Source organism: Epinephelus lanceolatus, chromosome 24 (assembly GCF_041903045.1).
Source record: "Epinephelus lanceolatus isolate andai-2023 chromosome 24, ASM4190304v1, whole genome shotgun sequence".
Classification (NCBI taxonomy): domain Eukaryota; kingdom Metazoa; phylum Chordata; class Actinopteri; order Perciformes; family Serranidae; genus Epinephelus; species Epinephelus lanceolatus.
In genome coordinates this window covers 11,966,995-11,989,331 of record NC_135757.1, presented here as the reverse complement: position 1 = coordinate 11,989,331, position 22,337 = coordinate 11,966,995, and the positions used below count along the sequence as shown (strand labels likewise).

The 22,337-nt window shown below is 40.6% G+C and overlaps 1 protein-coding gene across 1 annotated transcript in view; it reads right to left on the bottom strand.

Moving 5' to 3' along the window:
• Positions 1-22,337, bottom strand: part of LOC117250239 (gamma-aminobutyric acid receptor subunit gamma-3-like) — a 145,075-nt gene that overhangs the window by 56,784 nt on the left and 65,954 nt on the right. The window contains exons 4-5 of the mRNA XM_033616344.2: positions 7,852-7,943; positions 7,285-7,416 (exon numbers count right to left, since the gene is read on the bottom strand). Coding sequence (XP_033472235.2) covers positions 7,285-7,416; positions 7,852-7,943 — 224 coding nt within the window. The remainder of the gene's footprint in view (positions 1-7,284; positions 7,417-7,851; positions 7,944-22,337) is intronic.

Sequence of the window (22,337 nt, the reverse complement as noted above, 5' to 3'; positions counted from 1 at the left end):
AGAAAGACTTAGATAAAGACATTGGATCATGGCCCATGTAGCACATTTTGTGAATGCACAGCTATCATCTCTGCTTATATCACATCATGCACTTTTTGCGCTACACTACACGAAGCGCCGGCTTTGAACCAGATGGTGCAGGATCACACTTGGTTGCTTGGTTGATGTGTGAAATCCCTCAAAATGACAGAACTGTTTAATCATCAGCGTCGGACATGTTTGTGGGGAAGACGGCATTAACTTAGAGGTCAGGGCCCAGAGGCATGTCAGAGTCTAAAAACAGCAGTACTTAGCTCTGATCACTGGACAAGTCAATACACCAGATGTTTTGGAGAAGAACCGGTGATAACAAAGACACAGGGGATTAGTTTTACATCCAAAATATAAAGCCTGCTTAATTTATATTCTCCGTGTGTTACTTCAATATATCATCCTAAAATTAATTTTCACTGGATGCGATAATGGCTGTAAAAACGAGACCATCATGAAAATGAGCTTTTTCTTTTGACTTGCTCTGTGTTGTTGCGTCTTTGTCCCCGCTACAGTTTCTCATTAAAACTGACTGACTTAGAGCACAAAAGAAGAGCCTCATTCAAAGCAGGAAGAGCGCTGCCTTGCTCGTCTTGTTTGTAGGTGAACAAAGTGCACATGACTGAGCTGTACAGTCCCAATTTGCATATATTTGGGCAAGACTGGCGAGCCGAGGTGAGGGGATCAAGCTGCGGTGGCGAACACTGCAGAGATGTGAGTGTGAGAGATGTATCACTCAATGCAAATACGCCCCCAAACAAACGCCTCTTTGAGACTTAATATCCTTTTAATGAAACAATGATTTTCAGATTCATCATGGAGACGCACATTAGCAGGAGTGGAATTAGCTATTAAAAGCCAAACATTTCGTGGGAAGTTTGCAGTTGTGAGAGGGAATTTCAAGACAGAATGTGTTTTTCCATCTGTGTATTTTTAGCTGTCAACATGTATAGGTCTTTAAAGCTCCGTTAGCACTAAGACTCTGCTGCTGATTGGTTCTAACAAAAGAAAACTGCTTTGTTTTTGTCTGGTGCAGGCCTATTCAGGATGTCTAAATATCAGACATGTACAGTTCATGCTTTCAAAGACCTCCTGAAGATAATTTCAGTCAAATTTAAGACTGAATTTGGAAAAAAAACATCTTTTTCTCACTCAAACATTGTTCTTAGTAGAAAGTAGAAAGGTAAGTGGTTTATACTTGGTCCCATGCAGACGTAGGCTTTATGTAGTAACATGGTTATTAGAGTGAGTTAGGTTAATCTGAATCTTGCCAACAGATAGATGCAAGTCGGTTTAAAGATTTGTAACATCAGAAATGTGGATGTCCACACAGAAGAGCTTCAAACATTTTGACAAAAGGAAATTAAAAGATGGATAAATGAAACTAGATTAAAAAATATTTGTGGCAATTGACAACCTCACAAATTAATTTAAGACTATTAAATGACTTTGGAGGCCTAATCGTGATAAAATGGAATTCAAGACATTTTTAGACTTTCAAAGGAGCTACAGACACTCTGCTGTTCTTTGCTTGATCAAACTAAAGTCACACATAAAATACATTTATTTGTTGCGAGACATCTTTGTCTAAATATAAGCAACAGAGCGAAGGATGCGTTTATATAAACAGTTTTATTTATGTGTGGTCATCAAACCCAGTAATTAAGAAATCAGATTGTTTATAAATAAAATATCTGATGGAAATGTATCCCATCTGCAGTCTGTAGCTTGTTTAAGCTGCGTTAATTGCTTTGTTGGCCACCTGGGAGGCTGAAAACAACAGTGGCATATTATCACCTTATAAAGCTGTTGTAGAAAACACGTTAGCATGCACACACTGTGTAAACCACCTCAGCTTTTTATGTTGGAGATGTGTTTCTAGCCACCTGATGCATGTGATTGCAATATTATCTCTCATTTTATTAGAAAAATACATGTCTCTTTAGCTGTGAAATGCTCCACTATGCTCACCAGCTAGATGCTAAGAATAGGGCAGGTAGTGTACAGTGGGTGTTACAGAGTCTGGTGATACATTTTGTTCACTGAAACAGGTTTTGTTTAGCATTAAGTTGTACTAAAAGACCCTCTAAGGAGTCGGATGTTCAGCTTAACTGGTAAATACATTTTTTTCACAAGCAAAAGTTAGCATTAGCCTTGATATTATCAACGTTAACCATAGTTGTAGAGGCACCATGCTACCTAAGCTAGGAGCTAGGGGTCTAGCGCCACTTTCTTATCCAAGAATGGTCACTTCTGGTCAAAAAAATCCAACATGACGAGGCTTCAAAGCAGAAGTCCACAAACCAATGAGTTATGTCACAGTAGCTAGATACATTATTTTATACAGTGTATGGTGAGAGTTTGTCGAATACAGTTTTAAGGTTTCTAAACGCGTAATGAAGAATGTTTCCCTTTTTGGATCCTCTCTGCTCCGTGGACGCATGTGAGAAAAAATAGGTTTTCCTCACAAGGTAAGGAACTGATGTAAAAATGGTTATTCTGTGAGTTAAGTATTTCTTTAAACTTTGTTGAGAGCTAATGATGACAGTGGTATTAACCTCTGAAACACCCAAAATCATTCCTCTTCAATTATGAGTTAGATTTTAGGTAATTATTAGAATGGTTTGAAGTAAAGCCTTTCTTTTCGTCTCTCCTTACAGTCATATTGTTACACCTTTATTGGATTGATTCAACTCTCCGTGCCATCCCGATGCAGCAGCAGCTCTGCGTCTGTTCCTCCAAAGGCTTGAAAACAAACACTCATGCTGGTATTTGCTGTTTGACCAGGGTCTAGCTTGAAATCCTGAATATGCGGGTGAAATTGGATCCTCAGGACAGAAAAAGCTCATGTCAGAGCTTGAGGGTTCATAAACCCAGATGCCACTCAAATTTAAAAAGAACCTGTCCACTTGAATCCTGAGTGGAGTTTTTTTTTTCTCGCCACTGACACAGCGAGGGTTATTTTGTCATAAGGCCATGCACACACATGCACAACCCTCCCCTGTTTGTCATTTCTCTGGCACTGAGAAGCTGTCAGAGAGAGCACAACTAAACGAGCAGTAACACATGACATGCTGACATGTTGTGAGAGGAGTTTGTGTTTTTCTGAGTCGAGTAAAGCAAGGCTTCGTAGCAAAAGCAAAGACACTCTAATTTCAATACTGAACAACATGCAGAGAGGAAACATAATTAATTACACTGAAGCAGAAGCTAAAATAAGTCAAGCCACCAGAAAAAGAATTCTATTGGAGAGTTGCTGTGTGTGTGCAGGTGGCTGAGTGGTTAAGACACAACTTACCACAGCGTCCCTGATTTGATTTATTGCATGTCATACCCCTCTCTCTCTGCATTTCCTGTCTGTATCTCGACTGTTTCTATCAAGGTAAAGGTGAAATGATGCGTATCAGCTTTTTCTAATCTCTCACTCAAGTGATAATATACTTTGGGGTCGGTTAGAGAGGGGTGAGTCAGTCAAACTGAACTTTCTAGTCCAAGCAGACAATTTAATTTGAGCAGAAAAAGAGCTTTTTTTTTGGTTAGAAAAAGCACCTGTATTAACATATCACATGTCAACAAGAATCTATATGACATTAGTATGTGCACAACGCTAAAAATAATCGAGGGCTGCACCCTGAAAGTCAAAGATTTAAATCATCAGTTTTTTTCAGTCAGTGTGCAGTGTCCTTCTGGGGACGTTTCAGTCCCCAGAATTAGCAGACTAAGTGCTCCTTGCTGTTACGCTGCTCTCCAATACACACAGCTGTGGACCCAGACCCAGGATGAGTCTGAGTGGGATGGAGGCAGCTGCCCAGAGGAAGAGAGGCTTTGCCCTGCCATGCTCTGAGATAACACTATCTTCTGCTCACAACAACTTCATACGATACAGTCTGTGGCTTTTGTTTGATATATAGTGTCAGCAAAAAATGTGGTTGCACACTTCAAAAGTTAGTGTAGTTAGCATGCATTAGCTCAGAGGGCTAACCTGGCTTGTTTGTTATATTTTGTGAATTTCTTGCATGCCTCCATGGTAAACAAAGAATCCAAAAATTAAGAAAATTCTTGATGAACTAGAGTAAAAGGAGGAGTGCGCTGAACAACAGCAGAAGTACACCCATCAGCCAAAACATTAAAACCACTGACAGGTGAAGTGAATAACATTGATCATCTTGTGACAGTGCAGTGTTCTCTTGGGAAACCTTTGCTCTTGGCATTCATGTGGATGCTACTTGACATGTTCCACCCACCCGAACACCGTTGCAGACCAAGTAAACCTCCTCTTGGCAATGGCACTGGTCGTTGGCAGTGGCCCCCCGGCAGGACAATGCACCATGCCACATCACAAAAACTACTCAGGAATGACCCGAGGAACAGGACAAAGAGCTCAAGGTGTTGACCTGACCTTCAAATACCCCAGATCCCAATCTGAGCAAACATTTGAGGGACATGCTGGTACCCGAGAGGCACCCCTGATCCATGGTGGGGCCTCCTTGGACCGGACTTGGCTCTGACTTGTCAGGGCATGGACACAGGATCTCTGGACGGTGTCTTATAGTGTCTGGCACCAACGTGTTGCCTTCAGATCTTTTGAATCCTGTGGGTTGTGAGGTGGGGTACCAGCACGTCCCACAGATGATTGATCAGATTGGGATCTGGGGAATTTGGAGGGCAGGTTGACACTTTGAGGTCTCTGTCATGTTCCTTGGGCCACTCCTGAGCAGTGTTTGTGGTGTGTCATCGTGCACTGTCCTGCTGGGAGGTCCCTGCTACTGGGGAGTGCTGCTGCCATAAGGAGGGGTACCTGGTCTGCACTGGTGTTCAGGTGGGTGGAGCGTGTCAGGTGGCCTCCACATGAATGTCAGAACCCAAAGGTTTCCCAACAGAACATTGCACTATAACAAGATGATCAATGTTGTTCACTTCACCTGTCAGTGGTTTTAATGTTTTGGCTGATCGGTGTATATATACTTTTAACTATATATACCTAACAAGTAGAACAGCTTAAACTCTACTTGACAGGAAGTGACAGTTGTCGGTGATTGAGAACACAACTCCTGGCCAATAAACAAGCTGGGAGGCGGGATTTAAATAGAATGCAATAGAGTGCACATGCTTACCCAGGTGTGCTACTTCTCCATGCGTAAGAATGTTAATGCAGAAGTGTTTAAAATAGGAATGCATGTGTTTGGGAAGTACGGAGCATACGACTGGATAAGTAAGTATGCTTGTTTGTAAATGTATGATTTGATATAGTTTTGCTGTTGTTAGTTACGTCTCCCTGTGACTTCAATTTTCTCAGTTGTTGTATTATTCATTCACTGTGGAGGCATACAAAATCATACAAAGTAGCATACAAATCCAACTTAACACTGTGTGAGTAACTGCAGGGTTTCTCACACATTCATTTCTTTGTGGCAGCCCACCACGATCAAAACATCTGCCGCCACAAAGAGATTTTCAATTTTTGGAGCTGAGCTGTTTGTTAGGAGTGCTGTTGAAATACATCTGACTTTGCTTATTTATAGCATCACACTGTCAGAGCACAGAGCATCAGATGCACTTGTATGGCTTTCAAAAGCTGGTCTGTTGAGCTGTATTGCTTGCCATCACTGTAAATCATCTTCTTTATTATTGACCACAAGTTCTCAATTGGGTTGAGATCCGGTGAACAGCTAGGCCAGTTCATAAGGTGCGATGCCAACCAGTCTTGGTCTAGCTGATTGTCTTTTCCATCATGGGAGGAAATTTGTCTTGAGGAAAGTGCAGGACTCACTTTTACACCATCCGGAAAAGACCAGCAAGTTCATCATCAACAATAGCAGCCCAGAACACAACACCACCACCGCCTTAGTGACGTCACAGACGAGTTGGAGCGGCATGGCCGCTTGAAATCCAACCAGATGCCCACTCATCTGGTCAGTCTAGGTTGCCCAGCACTCATCTCCGTGAATATAACTTTGGACAAGTCAGCTTTCATGTATTATTTTGCCCATTCCAGTCGTTTTTCCCAATGTATTTTCTTCAGTGGAGGTCTGGTTTTTGCCTTAGACCTTTGCCATTTGCCCTGGGTCTTTCAGCAACCTCTCATTTGATTCTTGACAGTTCTCGGCTTGATAATGTCCGACAAGCTTTTTCTACTCTGGGTTTTCTCCCATCCTGACTATTTTGGACGAATCTTTTTTATGGTTTGGTGGTCACGCTACATTTCTTGGCTATATCATTTGTAGATTCCCCCTTGCTCAGAGTCTTGACAATTTGACTCTCTTTGTTTTTGGTCAGGTCAGTTTTCTAGCCCATGGTCAAAGTTGAATAGGACTTGCATAATAATGTGGCACGCGTGGTCTGTGATCAAGGATATTGGAAAGCATTTTAGATTAAAACAAAAAGGGTTTTGTTAAAGCACAAGGCCTTAAATAAATCATACTAAAACACTATTTTTTCCTGAACAGCAGCCTTCCAGATTTTCAAGAAAAGATCACTTGCATAATAATTTGGCACGCAGTGTATTCTACTGGGTGTAAACAGGGTCTAACCCGCCTCTGCAGCAGCTGCTCCTCTCGTTTAATCTGATCTGATCAACTCTGAATGGATCAACAGATCAATTACCCACCCTGCGACGCACAAAGTGATGCTGAGCAAAAAAAAGGAACTCATGGAGAGCTCTACCTGCACTGTGTCCACTGACCCACAAAGACAAGGGACAAAGAATGATACACTGGGACAAACGCATTTTTAAAGACAAACTGATAAAAGAAATGATCATTTTGGGGGTGAAGTATTCCTTTAAGATGTAAACCCATGTTTTCAGGGGCTTTATAGAGAGGAGGTGACCTGCACAAACTGACTTGTGCACCTACATAGCAGCCTGATGGGAACACACAGAGCATTTATTGGAAACTACTGCAACAGACATGAATTTAAGATGACTGCAGCTTGAATTAATCTGAAAAATGCACCAATAATTGCCTATTAATGAGCCAGACAGGTTCGTACGTTGCTGCTTGCACCACTCAGGCTTCCTTCCTTTTGCCCAAATATGGATGTTAGAAGAAAGATGGTGCTTCAAATAGTTTGAAATCTGGGATGATGTAACAGATGCCTTGTCCATATTTTTTTGTTTATAAATTTTAAGCATCTGTAGTTGTCTACAACACTTTTGTACATTAAACAGGATTCACTGCGGATACTTCTTTGTTGGATCTCCAGACAGTCTTTTGTGTCTTGTATCATACTGTTCCGTGTTTTTATGTCTTTTACCTCAGTGTGTAGAGGACTTTTCCATTGTTCCAGATCCGAAGCAGCTGATTGGGCGTCGTTATCCAGTGAGAGTCTGCGTTCTTGGAATTCCTAAAGATGGTGTCAGGCAGCCAGATCAAGCCGACCATATTGCTGGATGAATAAGAGGCAGAGAAAGACACAGAGAGAAAGAAATGAGAAAGAGGGGCAGAGGGTGAGAAATGATTGCTGCTGAATTCCTCCAGATTTCTCTGAAATGCATGAAGCAGCTCTACTTCCAATAAGAGGATAATAAAATACCCGAGCGACACCGGGAAAACAAAGCACATCAATCAATTTGTTCCATTAATTACAGGCCTCTTCCCAAGAGACGGAAGAATATTGTTCTTGAATGAGATATTCACAGTATGAAAATGTTGAAGCGCAATAGCTGCCACAGTGGAAACAGCAGTCACAGCAGCGTCCTGGAGTTCATTTAAAAATATATCTAAATATACAATACTATAATTCTCAATGGTATCAATGCTACAGCCGCAAAGTTGACATATTTGGAGAAAAAGCTGTATATCCGCAGTAAACCCAGCATACCTGTTGAGGGTTAGCCGCATGCTGCTGCTGCTGTTATACCGCAGACGGGTGTCCACCCAGGTCTGGGCGAAGATAATATCGATCTGGTACTCCTGGGGAGAGAAAAGTGGACTCAATATACTGATCTGACAAACCTTTTTAAAGTGCGTAAAGACAGAAGAGATGGCTGAAGAATGTCTGCTGAGCAGTCTCGGTCCACTCCTTCTGGAGGAGCTGATAATGTGTTTGTTTGAACACAAATGTGTCCACATCAAAGGAAATACTAACGCAGCGCAGCACTCGCTGGAAAAAACACTCAAATAGACATTATGCTTTTGATATGGAAAATAAATTACACCATCTCACAAACTGTTTACCTCAGCACTTTTTTCTTTAACCTCAGCATTGACCCCTCCTCTAATTGTGAGAAGTTCTAGCACAAGAACACTGGATCAGGATTTCCTTACTTAGCATGTAAAGTAAGTTTCAGTATTTGTCTACTTTGCATTGTGTTTCCTTCTCGTCTTTACACTATATGTTAAAGGAAAGTTTGGATTTTTGAAGTGAAGTTGTCGGAGGTACTTATCCATAGTCAGTGTTTTACATACAGTAGATGAAGCAGGCAGGAGTACTGTCACTGAAGCTGAGCAATGTACTGCTACGGACAGGGGCAACAACATGTTCTTTAGCCAGAAAAAAAAAAAATCAATATAAGTTACACTATATATAGAATATTTTCACAGCTTTACCTCAGCTTTAGACAGCCCTTTCCAACAAGGAACGGAAGCCTAAATATCCATCTGTGCTTCCCTTCAAAGCTACCAGACTCCTTTGACAAAACAGTCATTTTACCTAGCATAACACAGGAGCTGCTGGTCCACCACTGCATTGATCAAATTGTTTGCTTGTGTTATGTGTGACTCTGGTGTTTCAGTTTTCACAAAAGTCTCACATTAACAAACAAACTTACTGACAGAGGCAGCAGTGGACAAGCAACTCCTGTGTTTTGCGAGGTAAAATTGTTTTTGTCAAGGAGTCAGGCGGCTTTAAAGAGAGCGTAGATGAATTAATCTGCTTCACTTCCCATCAAAAAGGGCTATCTGACGGGATAGGTAAAATATTCTATATACATCCATTAGCCAAAACATTAAAACCACTGACAAGTGACATGAACAACATTGATCATCTTGCTACAATGCAATGTTCTGTTGGGAAACTTTGGGTTCTGACATTCGTGTGGATGCCACCTGACACGCTCCACCCACCTTAACACCAGTGCAGACCAGGTATTCCCCCTTGTGGCAGCTGCACCCCCCAGTAGCTATGGCCCCCAGCAGGACAGTGCGCCCAAGGAACTGGCCCAAGGAACATGAGAAAGAGCTCAAGGTGTTGCCCTGGCCTCCAAATTGCCCAGATCCCAATCGGATCAAACATCTGTGGGACGTGCTGTTATCCCACCTCAGACTCACAGTACTCAAAATATCTGAAGCCAACGTGTTGGTTCCAAACACTATAGGACACCCCCCAGAGGTCCTGTGCCCATGCCTTGACAGGTCAGAGCCAAGTCCAGTCCAAGGAGCACCCACCATGGATCGGGGGTACCAGCATGTCCCTCAAATGTTGGATCAGGTTGGGATCTGGGGTATTTGGAGGCCAAGTTAATGCCTTGAGTTCTTTGTCCCATTCCTGGGGTCATTCCTGAGCAGGTTTTGTGGTGTGGCATGGTGCATTGTTCTGCTGGGGGGGCCACTGCCATTGACAAAAGCTGTTGCCATGAGGGGGTAACAGTGTTCAGATGGGTGGAGCACGTCAGGGTGCATCCACACGAATGCCAGGACCAAAGGTTTCCAAGCAGAACATTAAATTGTAACAAGAGGATCAATGTTATTCACTTCTGTCAGTGGTTTTAATGTTTTGGCTGATTGGTGTATACACTACACAACAACTGATACTGATTTTTTAGATGGCTAAAATACATTTTACTGTTGCCCCCATCCACAGCAGTACACCGCTAAGCTCCATAGCAGTACTCCTGCCTGCTTTTTCCAAACGGGGGGAATACGACTGACATCTACTGTCTGTAAAACACTGACTATAGATTAGCATCACACAAACCAACTTCAAAAAAACTGAACTATCCCTTTTAATCCTTGGAAGATGTTAAAGTGAAAATATATGTAACTTGTTTTATCTGATCCAGCTCTGGTTGAGTGACAAGTTACTAATATAACCACTTGTCTCAGAGAATTGCTCGTTCCTCTGGAGAACTTGCGTCCAAATAATGGCTAAATATAACCTGGCAAGATTTGGCTGACAAATAGTGTCCTTCGTTGATCTTTACCATCTTTATCTCACATTTGGAAAGATGTGGATTCAGCTGACAGCTGGCTGCACAGCTGTCCTCACTCACCCACAACCCAGCATACACTCTAAATAGCATTCTACTGTTGTTGTAATAGCACAATGAAATTTTGTGCTTAACATGAAAGTGATGTGGTTGCAGTTGCATGTTAAAATCTTGACTCTTGCCATGGTTACTGTAAACACATGGAAACCAGGTTGGAATATCTTCAAAAAGAAGACAGAGGGGCTAAGAACACAAACAACCCTGTATTTGACACCACTCCAAACCAACAAACATTAAACTGAAAACACAAACAGTAAAAAACTGCACTGAAAAATAACTTAAACTTGTGTCTAACTCTAAAGCCACACTGCCTGTAACCTCACGACAATTTTGACAAATAGAAACTCTAAAAAAAGCTGAGTGGTTGCAGTGAGCTGCTTCAACAATGCTGTTTATCACCCTATCTCTAATATTGTAGACACCACATTTAATTGCTAAGACAATATAACATTTATTAAGTCAAGTACTGATTTGAAATCTAACGCTGAACATTAAATGTATTAAAACTACATAAATTAAAAACGTATTACAGGAAACCATTTATTATTTGAAAAGAAAGATACTATTTAAAGATAAATATTGTATAGTGAATACAGATCAATCTGTGACAGCCCAGAAATTAAACACATCTTAATACCCTTAAATCAGCTGGGATTAGTCACAGCTTCACAGTGTTCAGGAGTTGAGGACCTCCAACATAGCCGGCAGAAGGTCAGTACATCAGCTGGAAGCCCTCTATAGAACGTAAACGAGGTGGACTGATATCTCAATGATAAGGTCACACAGTGAGGACTCATTGGAAACTATTCACCACCCTCAGCTGATATGAAAGGGAGGAAAAGAAAAATGTCATTCCAGGGTCTGTTATGTGAGACAATCTCTGAATGATCATATTTGTCGAAAAGCTGATCTGAGCTTAAGGGAAAAATGTGCAATTATTGAAGGAGTTTTAAACTTGTGTCATGTTACTCTTCAGCAAAAGTGACCCAACTAAAGATTTATCACACTCTGTACATGTGTAAAGTAGAGTAAGTGCACAAACCCACCCCAAACATCACAATTTCGTACAAAGTGTCACTCACTGTCTGACTTTTCTGACCTTTTCCAAACACAGACAGACGAGACCTGACCTTCCCAATACATCTGTGGCCAGAATCCCCATTGTTACAGTAGGCCTGCATGACCTTTGGAGGATAATGATAGGGTGACACGCGCTGTTAATTCAGACAGCAAACTGCAAAGTGTTACATGTTGCGCCTGGTGCGGATGAACTCTCAGACTGGGAATTTCTGCTTCCACTGGGTCCTTTTGGGGACTACACCTACAAGACAAGGCACTGAAGCAGGTCCATTATTCATGGACATTATGCAAAACAATGATGGCGAGTGTTGGGAGATATCTGACTGAAATTAACTACGGAGGCTTGCATTATTCTCCTGGGGATCCATTTCAAAGTCAGAAAACGGAGGCGTAAAGGGAGTCCATTACTCACCGCTAGTGACTGAAAACAATGAAGCACAGACCTGCAGGTGAGATAATCAAGGGTGGCTTGTGTTGTATATTCTCTGCTGGGAAAGTCCAACATATAAAGTCAGAGACAGCGAGTGTTGTGAGTTCATTATTTAGGGTATAAATATTTTATTTTAGGTCTTGAAATATTCAGAATGTGATAAACTATTTCCCTCCTGTCCTAGACTAAGTTTTACACAACAGGAGATAGGTATAGGAAGTGTTAGGAAGCCATGATAAAAATAAAGAAAATTTTCTTTATATATTGTGAATCAGATTCATTAAAAAAGGTGAAGGTACAGGTATAAATCTTCGATGCATATAATTTAAAACTTTTGCATATTATTATTATTTTATTAATAAATGTTGGCATTGTACGTTTCTGCAAACCACAGATATGTCACATTCGTACATTTCATAAGTAGCAGACATGTTGAAACTGGCTTGGTTATTATTAGGGATGCACCGAAATGAAAATTTGTGACCGAAGCCAAAGCTGAATAAAATTACGCTTGGCTGAATACCGAGTACTGAATACCGAATACCGTTGTTTAGTTTTTCATTAGTTTTTGCAGATGAACCCACTCCAGATTAGTGTTGTCACGGTACCAAAATTGGGACCCACGGTACGATACCAGTGAAAATATCATGGTTCTGAGTAGTATCAGGATACCACAGCAAAAATGAGGCAGATATGCCTTTTGTCATTTATAAAAAGATAAATCACTTTTCTATAATACATCAATGATATTTCAATGGAATAAATGACTTACTGACTTATTCATACTTCAAAAACAGCATCAATGAGTGATTAACATAGGGGGGATCAAAATAAAATAAATAAATAAAATAAAAATCAAACAGCCACCCTACTCCCCTGACAAGTAAAGAACAGTCCCTCCATAAGTAAAGAACAGTCCCTAAAGTGCGGTGAGGTTTGTGGAGCGTTACCTACCACAAAGAGAGAAATGTGAACGGCTTGTTTCTCCTTTGACACGTCACATACCTGTGTGCCGCCACGGCTCGGCTGTCCAGGTACTTTTGGGAAGTCATGACGCCAAGAAGAGGACATTATTGGAGCTCGACTTCTTCGTCGCCAGTAAGCCTATGGCTGCCGTATTTGAGAGGAATACATTCCTGTCTGTGTCTGTGACCCCCATTCAACCCACAACCGGCGGGATTCGCCTTTCGTTTCTGACGCTGGTTGAAATCTGTACTCGCACAGCGTGCTGAATGATTTATTTTGCTCGAACAAAATTATTTTTATTCGCAAATGCGAGTGCAGTGACGGACGGAGTAAAATATCGCCACACTGCTGACATGTTACTCCGTCCATCACTGCACGCTGTTTGATTGCGTTATCAAAACACGCCACTATTATTCAGCCTTGCTTTTCACTTATTCCACCGAATACCGAATGTGTGTATTTTTGCAATATGCGGCCGAATATATTTGGTGCATCCCTAGTTATTATAAACATTGCTGTAAATTGCCGAACTTTTCCTTATGAAATAAACATGGCTGAAAATGTCCCGACCTCTTGCAAAAAAAATACCCCTGCTTTTATTCTTCAACCATGGCTGAAAATGTCCTGATCTTTTCTTAAAAAATACCTAGTTTGGAGATGCACCAAACTCTCCTTAAAAATACTGGATCTTGTCCCTACAAACAAAGCTGGAAATGTCCTTACCTTTCGTTAAAAAATACCCGGTTTGGCTGGGACAAACGCAGCTGGAAATTTCCTGATATTTTATTAAAAATATCTCTTTTTTGCCACAAACACAGATGGAAAGACCCTGACTTTTTGTGAAAAAATACCCAGTTTAGCCCCTACCAACACGGCCGGAAATGTCTCAACCTCTCATTAAAAAATACCTGGTTTTGTTGCTACAAACACGGATAGAAATTTCCGTGTTTGTGGCAACAAAAAATGCCCACTTTGGTTGCTATAAACATGGCTGTACATGTCCTGACCTCTTGCAAAAAAAATGCCTGGTTTGGTTGTTACAGCTGGAGATGCACCAACCTCTCATTAAAAAATACTGGATCTTGTCCCTACAAACACAGCTGGAAATGTCCTGACCTTTCGTTAAAAATTACCCAGTTTGGTCGCTACAAACACATTTAGAAATGTCTCAACCTCTCATTAAAAAATACCTGGTTTGGGCGCTACAAACACTGCTGGAAATGTCCTGACCTCTTGTTAAAAAATACTTGATCTTGTCTCTACAACCATGACTAGAAATGTCCCAAACTCTTGTTAAAAAATATCCTGCTTGGTTGCTACAAACACAGCTGGAAATTCCCGACCTCTTAAAAAACACCCCTTTATGTCCCTACAAACACAGCTGGAAATACCACAACATCTTGTTAAAAATACCCACTTGTATGAACACGGCTGGAAATTGCCCGACCTCTCGGTAAAAAATACCTGGTTATGACCCTACAAATTGGCTGAAAATATCCCAACTTCTTGTGAAAAAATACCTGGTTATGTCCCTACAAACACAGCTGGAAATGTCCTGACCTTTTGTTAAAAAATACTCGGCTATGCCCCTATGTACGTGGCTGGAAATGTCGTAAACCTCTCATTAAAAAATACCCGGTTATGTCTCCACAAACACAGCTAGAAATGTCCCAACATCTTGTTAGAAATACCCACTTTGGTTGTTTGTTGGTCTTGAACAGTGGTCTGCTTCTATCTGCTGTTAAAGCAGCCGTCTCACCGAGTTGTAATGCCATCCACCATCCCCTTCTCGTCCTGATGAAGCTCATACATATGTAATCTAAACTATGTAGAAATGTTGATATGATTTGAATGAAATGTACAAATGAAACATAATCCTGGTTTGCAGATTTTGTACAATGCAAACATTGTACTCTGGCAGCTGGGCTTTCAGCGGACACTGGATATCTGCACATTAACTTGATGTTACAAAGGTGGATAAAGATCAACAAATTTGGCCCCCTTCTCTTTGGGAATGCAATGCTGCTGAGAATCTGATAATATGAAATCCATTATTAAAGCCAAAGGATGTTGACAGCAAAGTATGTCTGACTGAAATTAATTAGCTTGACTTGAACAGTGTCAGAACAAATAGCTTCCTCCTTATCCAGCCTCATCATTTTTGCATGGAGGCGGATCGCTCCTTACCAATTACAGACGTCGCTCAGCCACATTTTCCGCATCCATGTACCAAAACGTTTCCCAAGAGGGTAGATATGCTTAATACTTTATATCTTCATAACTTTGTGTTTAGTGGGAGCTTGATTGAAAACTTCACACTCACTGAGCCAGAAATGTTGTTCTCGCCTGAATGTTTTTGCAAACTTTCAATAAAAAAGTGTCTGGGTTGGTAATGACAGGCCGTCCTGGTAACATTTTCAATATTTAAATGGTTTCATATGTCAACCGACGCTGCATCTTGAACGCCTCAAAATGTCTCAACAGAGAGATGATTATACAAATATTTTTTGGTGCTCCCTCTCCACTTTGACTTTGACCAATAGGAACACAGAGAGGAAAATCCTGCATAGCATATCTTAAGGTAAAGGATCTAAGTTCTTCTTTCACCACTGATGTTATGCTCTCTTCTCGATGCTGGTTTTCTTAATTAACTTACCAAAAAAGTCAGTTCAATCTGACATAAATATTACACCATTACAACCTCCCTCATAAAGGACTCTACTCACTTACTTCATTGTTGATCAAGTGGAATCCAGTCTGCTCTAAAATAATGTCTTGCACTTAATTATATTATTCTTTGCAGTGAAGGAAATCTCAAACTTATGCACAGATCACTGACTAATGCATTTCTTCAGGCACAACCGATGCCGCATAGTTGGTATAAATATTTATAAGTGAAATATTTATATCTCCCAGACCTTGGGAAATTGGTCACTGGACTACATTTTTAATCCCTCAAGAAGAAGAAGAAGAAAAAAGACACACATGATTTCTCTGAGTCATGTGTCCATTTCTGCACTGGTTCTTATAGTACTTCATCATCATGATCCTGAACGATATTTAAAATATGCAGTCTTATTCTCAGAGCCCTCATACCCACTCCCAAATGAACACATTCACCCAGGATGCATTGCTTTGTCCCACAGCCAGCTTCACAGTGATGATCCTTGTGTGTGACGGGCAGAAATAACGGTAAACACGACCATTCAACCACTGCTTAAGGGTGGCGATGAACTTTTGTCACATGTGTAATAAACAAAACTGTGTGTTACCTGCGGATATGAATGGCATTTGAAAGATTGCTTTTGTATGTGTGTGTGTGTGTGTGTGTGTGTGTGTGTGTGTGTGTGTGTGTGGAGCTAATTTCATAAACATGCTTTTGTCTTGTTCGTCCCTAAGAATCAAATAGAAAGACCTTTGAAAGAAACAAAAGGGAATGATTTGCATACCTGGCTGTTTAATTGAAGTCTGTGAGGATGGGAGAAACACAGAATAAGGAATGACACAAACTGTCGGCTGTGTTTTACTGAGCATCTGGCCTCGGGTACAATCAACACCTGTGTTCTTTGTCTAACTCTACGATAAATGATTTCATTTTGTTCGTACTGGTAATAGAGGTAGAAGACATAGTACAGGCAGCAGTAATGTGCATTTATCTGCCAGTTGTGCTGGTACTAATGACACAGCAGGAGTATCAAAAGAAGTAGTGCTAGTAATAAAAAAGATAGAAGCGACATAGAGTTGAGCATGGTCAAATTGCTTTGATAGAGAATTGAAGAATGACCATGACCATGACAGAGCTAAAGACTCTCAGGTGAGGTTATTTTTCTTGTGACATTGATTTTGAAATCTGCCACATTTACAGTTTAATTATTATCATAGCCTCATATTAACCTTAATAAAATAGAATACAATATTAAAACCAAGCAGAATCCGCACAGGCTGAAAAATTACACCAATGCAGAGGTACCAAAAACTGTTGTGCAGCAAATGGCCAGTTGGGGCTGGCTCAAAGAGCGAGTCAATCCCTGTAGACCCCTGTATTAACATACCCAAATTGACAGCAGAAATAAACATGTTTACAGCCTGGTGCACAAAACAACTTCTGTCTCTATAATGACAATTTTAGGATCGTCGTTTTTTTAATTAAGGATGCAGTTGGGTCCACTGACAAGTCACCACTATTGTGCTTTCATGTAACCATGGTGTAACCCCAGATCATAGACGGATAATAAGGTGGATGACATGACAGCTCTCCAAAAATGAAGCCAAAACATCTCAATCGCCCCCTAGTGGCTGGCTGCTGTACAGGTCATAAGCCCTGGCCCTATCCATATTAGTGGATGGGACATGGGCCACACTAAAAACTCAAAGTACAAGGCAAATACATTTTTCCTTACATTTTTGATTGGTTGGATGGGTGTATGGGCCGGCAGAGAAAGCTACTGTGCAGAATCTGTCTCCATATGACATCACCAGCGCAAGATGTCAGCTGCCGAACCGAGGATATTTTGGCTTCATTTTTGTACAGTGAGGGTTAGTGGAAACGCGTGGTCCATCTTTATATGGTCTATGCCCCAGATTCACAGAGTATAAGCCTAGCTGTACCTGTTGCTATTGTCATCAATTGTAAGATTTCGGTCGCCTGAAAAAGTCTCATTCATCGTTTGTATTAAAAGACCCTCTGAGGAGTCAGATGTTCAGTTTTTTCAGTAAGTACATTTTGTTTTATTGGTTTTAAGAACATGGGAAAAGTTTTCCTTAGTTGATGGGGCATGGACCAAACTAAAAACAGTTTGGTCCATGTCCTTTGTTTCTGACAGATATCTATTCATTTTCAAACCATGACTTTTCCTCATCTTAAACAAGAGATCCCTTTCTGGGAGAAAGCCCTCAAGGGAAAAATTCTTCCAGCTGCTGTTTTTTGCTAGAGACAGTTAGCATTAATATTATCTTAACAACAGCTGTAAATGCACTGTGATAACAAAGCTAGCAGCAAGCGTTCGGGCAAGTTCTACCTTCACGTCCAAATGTAATCACTGCTGACTCCAAGAAAACAAGATGGCGATGGCAAAAATGCCAAACTCTGGGCAGCAAAACTAGGCCCCCTGAATGAGCACCAGACTTGACATAGTGGCCAAACCGCATTATTATAACTTCCAGGTCCATCACAAGATCCATCGGGCCCCAAAAGACTATTTCCCAAAGACCTATGTTGTGAAAGAGAGCGTCACAACCCCTGCGAAATGACTCTTTTCACAATGAAAGCTGCACGATAAAATCATTTCATCTCCATTCAAGTTAGTGGGGGGCTAAACCACAAGTAGCCCGCTCGGCCAGCAAAAGTCTTTGATGTGCTTGCTCTATGGGTCCAGTGATGCAAAAGATCTGGATAATCTTACCCCGGTGAAGTCAAACTTTTTTGGCTTCATGTGCCAATGAGCATCTTCCAAAGAGACGATTAAGGTCCCGCCTTATCCATGTTTAAAACAGGAGTCCACAAACAAATGAGTGATGGGCAATGGCTACATCCATTAATTTTTACACTGTCTATGATTCAAACCTACACTTATACTAGTATTAACAGCAACATTTTAAAGTCCTTTGCTTTAATGCACAACGCCACACGATGCATCATCTCTTGTTTATCTCCTTAAACATATTTTCATACCTCATGCTTTTTGCCTCTGTCTTTGAACAGGTGATCGTTTTCCAGGGCTTAAGGAGTAGCCCTTCAAACACAAAGTGCTCATTATTAATTTATAAGCCGAGTTTCACTTCAAACACTAAATTTCTGTGTACATTGATTCTGAGGGAAAAACAAGCGCAGGAGGAGAAGGCAAAAGAAGAGGGATAAGTTAAGAGAGGAAACAGCAGAAGGTAATGGGATCTAACAAGGACAAAGAAAGTAATTAGGAGCAATAATGAGAACTGAAAGATTTAAGAGGAAAGATGCTGGAGAGGAAAGAAGAAAAAGTAGACACAAGGCACGATTAGTGATCCTGTTGTTACCACCATGTCAGTCAATCAATATCAGCTGACTTTCCAAATCCTATTCGAAGAAGTCACATCTTACATAACGCTGCAGCTGCTGGTTTTGCGTTGTTCCACCTGCGGCAAGCTGTATACTGACAATGATGATTGATATCTACCTGGCTCCATCTGTTCTACTTACTTATTTCCATACCTGGATAATGGCATCTCTTGCATTGTTGCATTGTGTGTCTTTATGAGCTCTGTTCTGTGTAGCCCTGGAGGGTTTTATTGCTTTCACAGCGCACTCCTGCTTGGATTTATTGGGGAGCATCCTCAAGGGTGCACCTACTCCACAAACACATCAGCAGACAAGAATTTTGATAGTGGATAATTCTGCAAAACCTTGGATTCACACTTTTTTATCATATCTGCGTATGGCAACTACACTTTGGTTGAGATTAAAGAAAGGACAAGAAAAAATACAAACATTCTTGCCTTTTACTTTCTGTCTGGTTTGTGTTTACACCTGCTTCTTACAACTGACCTACGAGCTGTGAACAGGAAGTAATGTACACTGATGGAAACTACTTGATTGGATAGCTTTGGCGATCATCATCCACTTAATATGACATCACATCCCTATTTAGATACTGTAAATGGCAATAAAGTTTTATTTCCTTGACATTTTCATAGGTAAGGCAAATGACAGACTTCACAGTGCACTAATTCAGAGTGCCTTTCCAAATGGTTCAAGTTGAGTTGCCGACATAGTGTGCTACTTAATCACAAGCATTCATAGTTAGAACGCCTGTTTTGTCAATCAAATATAAATCAAACTTTAGAGTACTATACCTCATTTTGTTACGCAAATGGAGGACTTTTCAGTCAATTTAATCTCACAAGCAAAAAGAACACATACCCTCAACTGCTGGTAAAAACACTGAATGAAGCAGTTTCATCTCTCTATTCTGTTGACTAAGGGGTTCAAGGGATATTGTGAGCTACCTGCTAGCTGCTACCTTTAACTAAGCTTGTTTCTCTGATAACTTAAGATCCAGATGCGCAATGACTGAAATCCTGCCATTAAAAGATATACTTAAAAACAACCAAGATCCAAAAAGGGATGATGAAGTGACTTGAAACAGTAAGAAAGTAGTCAACCGACAGCCGGTGCTCATGGAGAATCTTGTCATATGTTATTAGTTTAGATTAGATTTTAGTTTCTAAGATTCAACTATTCCCTCTGATTTCCCTTAGGTGTTATCCTTTTAAAAAAGATCATATATGACAGTTATATGAGAAAAACATTTTTAAATTTTATTACTAGGTTTCTCATCAACCTCTGAAAATGCAATAACACAGGGAATGCCATTTAATTTTCTGAATTAACTCATGAAGCTATCCTAATGCTGTCGTGGTGTAAAAGGCGATGAACAGTGACCTTCTGCACTGCAATCAGATAACCTTTTCTTATGAATTTTCAGCCCCACTCTCCCAGCACCTAAATGAGTCACATCATTGAAGGTCAAGCATGGAAAAGTTACAAAAAACACACACCGGCCCACACACACTTTCAAAATGCACACCCATGCACCCAGGCTACATTAAAAGGCACTTTAAAGTGACGTTTGACATCTGGAAAAAGTACAAACTCTCTGCTATACAAGAGGACAGCGAAGTCTCAGTCTGAGTAACTATGTTCCTCTGAGTCGTATCAACGCCAAGCTTAACACTGCTCAGGCTGTGGACACCTTGTCTGCTGTTAAAGCCAGTCAAAACTGCACATAGTCAGCATGACAGCCATTGTCTTTGCTAGTGCGACTGGTGTGTCAAGTATTACCAGTATTTATACCACATCATTCTAATTTAAGTTAAAAATCTTCTGAGCTCTTTATTTTCTCAGTTAGATCCTAAAATACTACAGAGCAAAAATAATTAAAGGACCCTCACAGGGACTGTATTCAACGAACAAGTGTGCTCCAAGTGCATCTTATTATAGTTCTAGAGGGTGTGGAGTGTCATCAAACAAATAATCATACCCATCATGAAACCCGAGATGTGTTTCGTGTCCTGAATTGATTTAGACTCTTCGTGATGTTCAGATGATCATGTGCCGGGCTGAATAACAAAGTGTTTGTACTTTGTTTAGCTTGTTCAGAGCTGGCCCTAGTTGAAGTGATTTTTCCCACTTGGCACACAGCTTTTGATTAAATCAGAATGAGGATTTATGGTAAAATGAGGTACTAAGTAGTCTATGCGAACCTGGATCTACCCCGTCTACCAGACCTCAGCCTCATTATGTTCAAGGACTTCTTGTAGAAATACCTTACCCTCCAAATGACCATTTGTATATCAATAATTCACCCCTTGTGACACTGAACTTGTGAAGAATACATTATATTTCTCTCACACCTCAACAGTGAGCGAAGAATTTAAAAAAGGAGAAAATTCTTCATGAATTGAAGTCATAGGGTTCCCCATTTAATAACAGTAGAATTATATTCAAAACATCTGTATATAAACTCTCAGACAACTCGTGTAGTATAATCCAAGTCTCATTTATCCACCTGTCCTGTGCTCAGTACTTGACAAACAGACAGCCCTTTCTGACGGAAACAGAAAGTGAAACTTACCTATGCTCTAATCAAAGCCAGACTCCACTGACAAAACCTGTATTTTTACACATGGGAGCTGATGGTCTACCGCTGCTTCACTTATTTGGTTTGTTTGTTTGTGACTTTGGCAGTTTTTAAAGGGTTAGTTTTGGTTAACCAAAGTCACATAATAACTAACTGAGCAAACTAACTGATCAAGGCAGCGGTAGATCAGTAGCTCCTTTGTTCAGCGAGGTAAAATTACTGCTTTTGTCAAAGGAGTCTAGCTTTGAAAAGAGCATAGGTAAGTTTCACTTACTGTTTCACTTTCCGTTCAATTACCCATCAGAAAGGGCTGAGCATATGACCTGATAAATGAGACTTGGATTATTCTGCAAATTAATCATATTCTCTGTTTGTGGTTTCTTCATTCACCGTGGAGGCATGCGAGAAAAACAAAGTTTGCTTCACAAATTCAGCGAATCACAGGGTGAGTAACTGAAATACATATTGTCCATTGGGGGTGAAGCATTCCCTTCAGATTATTTTATTTGAAGTTGATATAGCAAAAACGTTCAGCACAGAGAGCAACATCAGCATTTATCTGGTGCCGTTTTTCTGACCGTGTGATGATTTTAAAGTCCAATATTCACTCTTTTAGCTGTTTTCGTCTTCTCCAACTCTTGAGGAAAATAGCCGTCTCTTTAGCTGTTAGCTTATCTGTGTTGGTGCTGCTGGGCAGATAGCATACAGTGCCTTTTTAAAGCTTTTCCTGGATGAAAACAGCTTCATGCTGTGGCCAAAAAGGAAATGAAAGCAGTGAAAATGAACCACCACAGTTAAGTTGTGTACTGTGAAACCAAAACAAATCGCTGAAATATGCCAAAACACTCATATGTTAGAGTGATTATGACACAAATATATTACTGTACTTAAGCAACTATCAAAAATACCTAATATAGCGCAAAGTCCATCCATCCATTTTCATCCACATATCCAGGGCCGGGTCACGGGGCCAGCAGCCAAAGCGAAGCACCCCAAACATCCCTCTCCC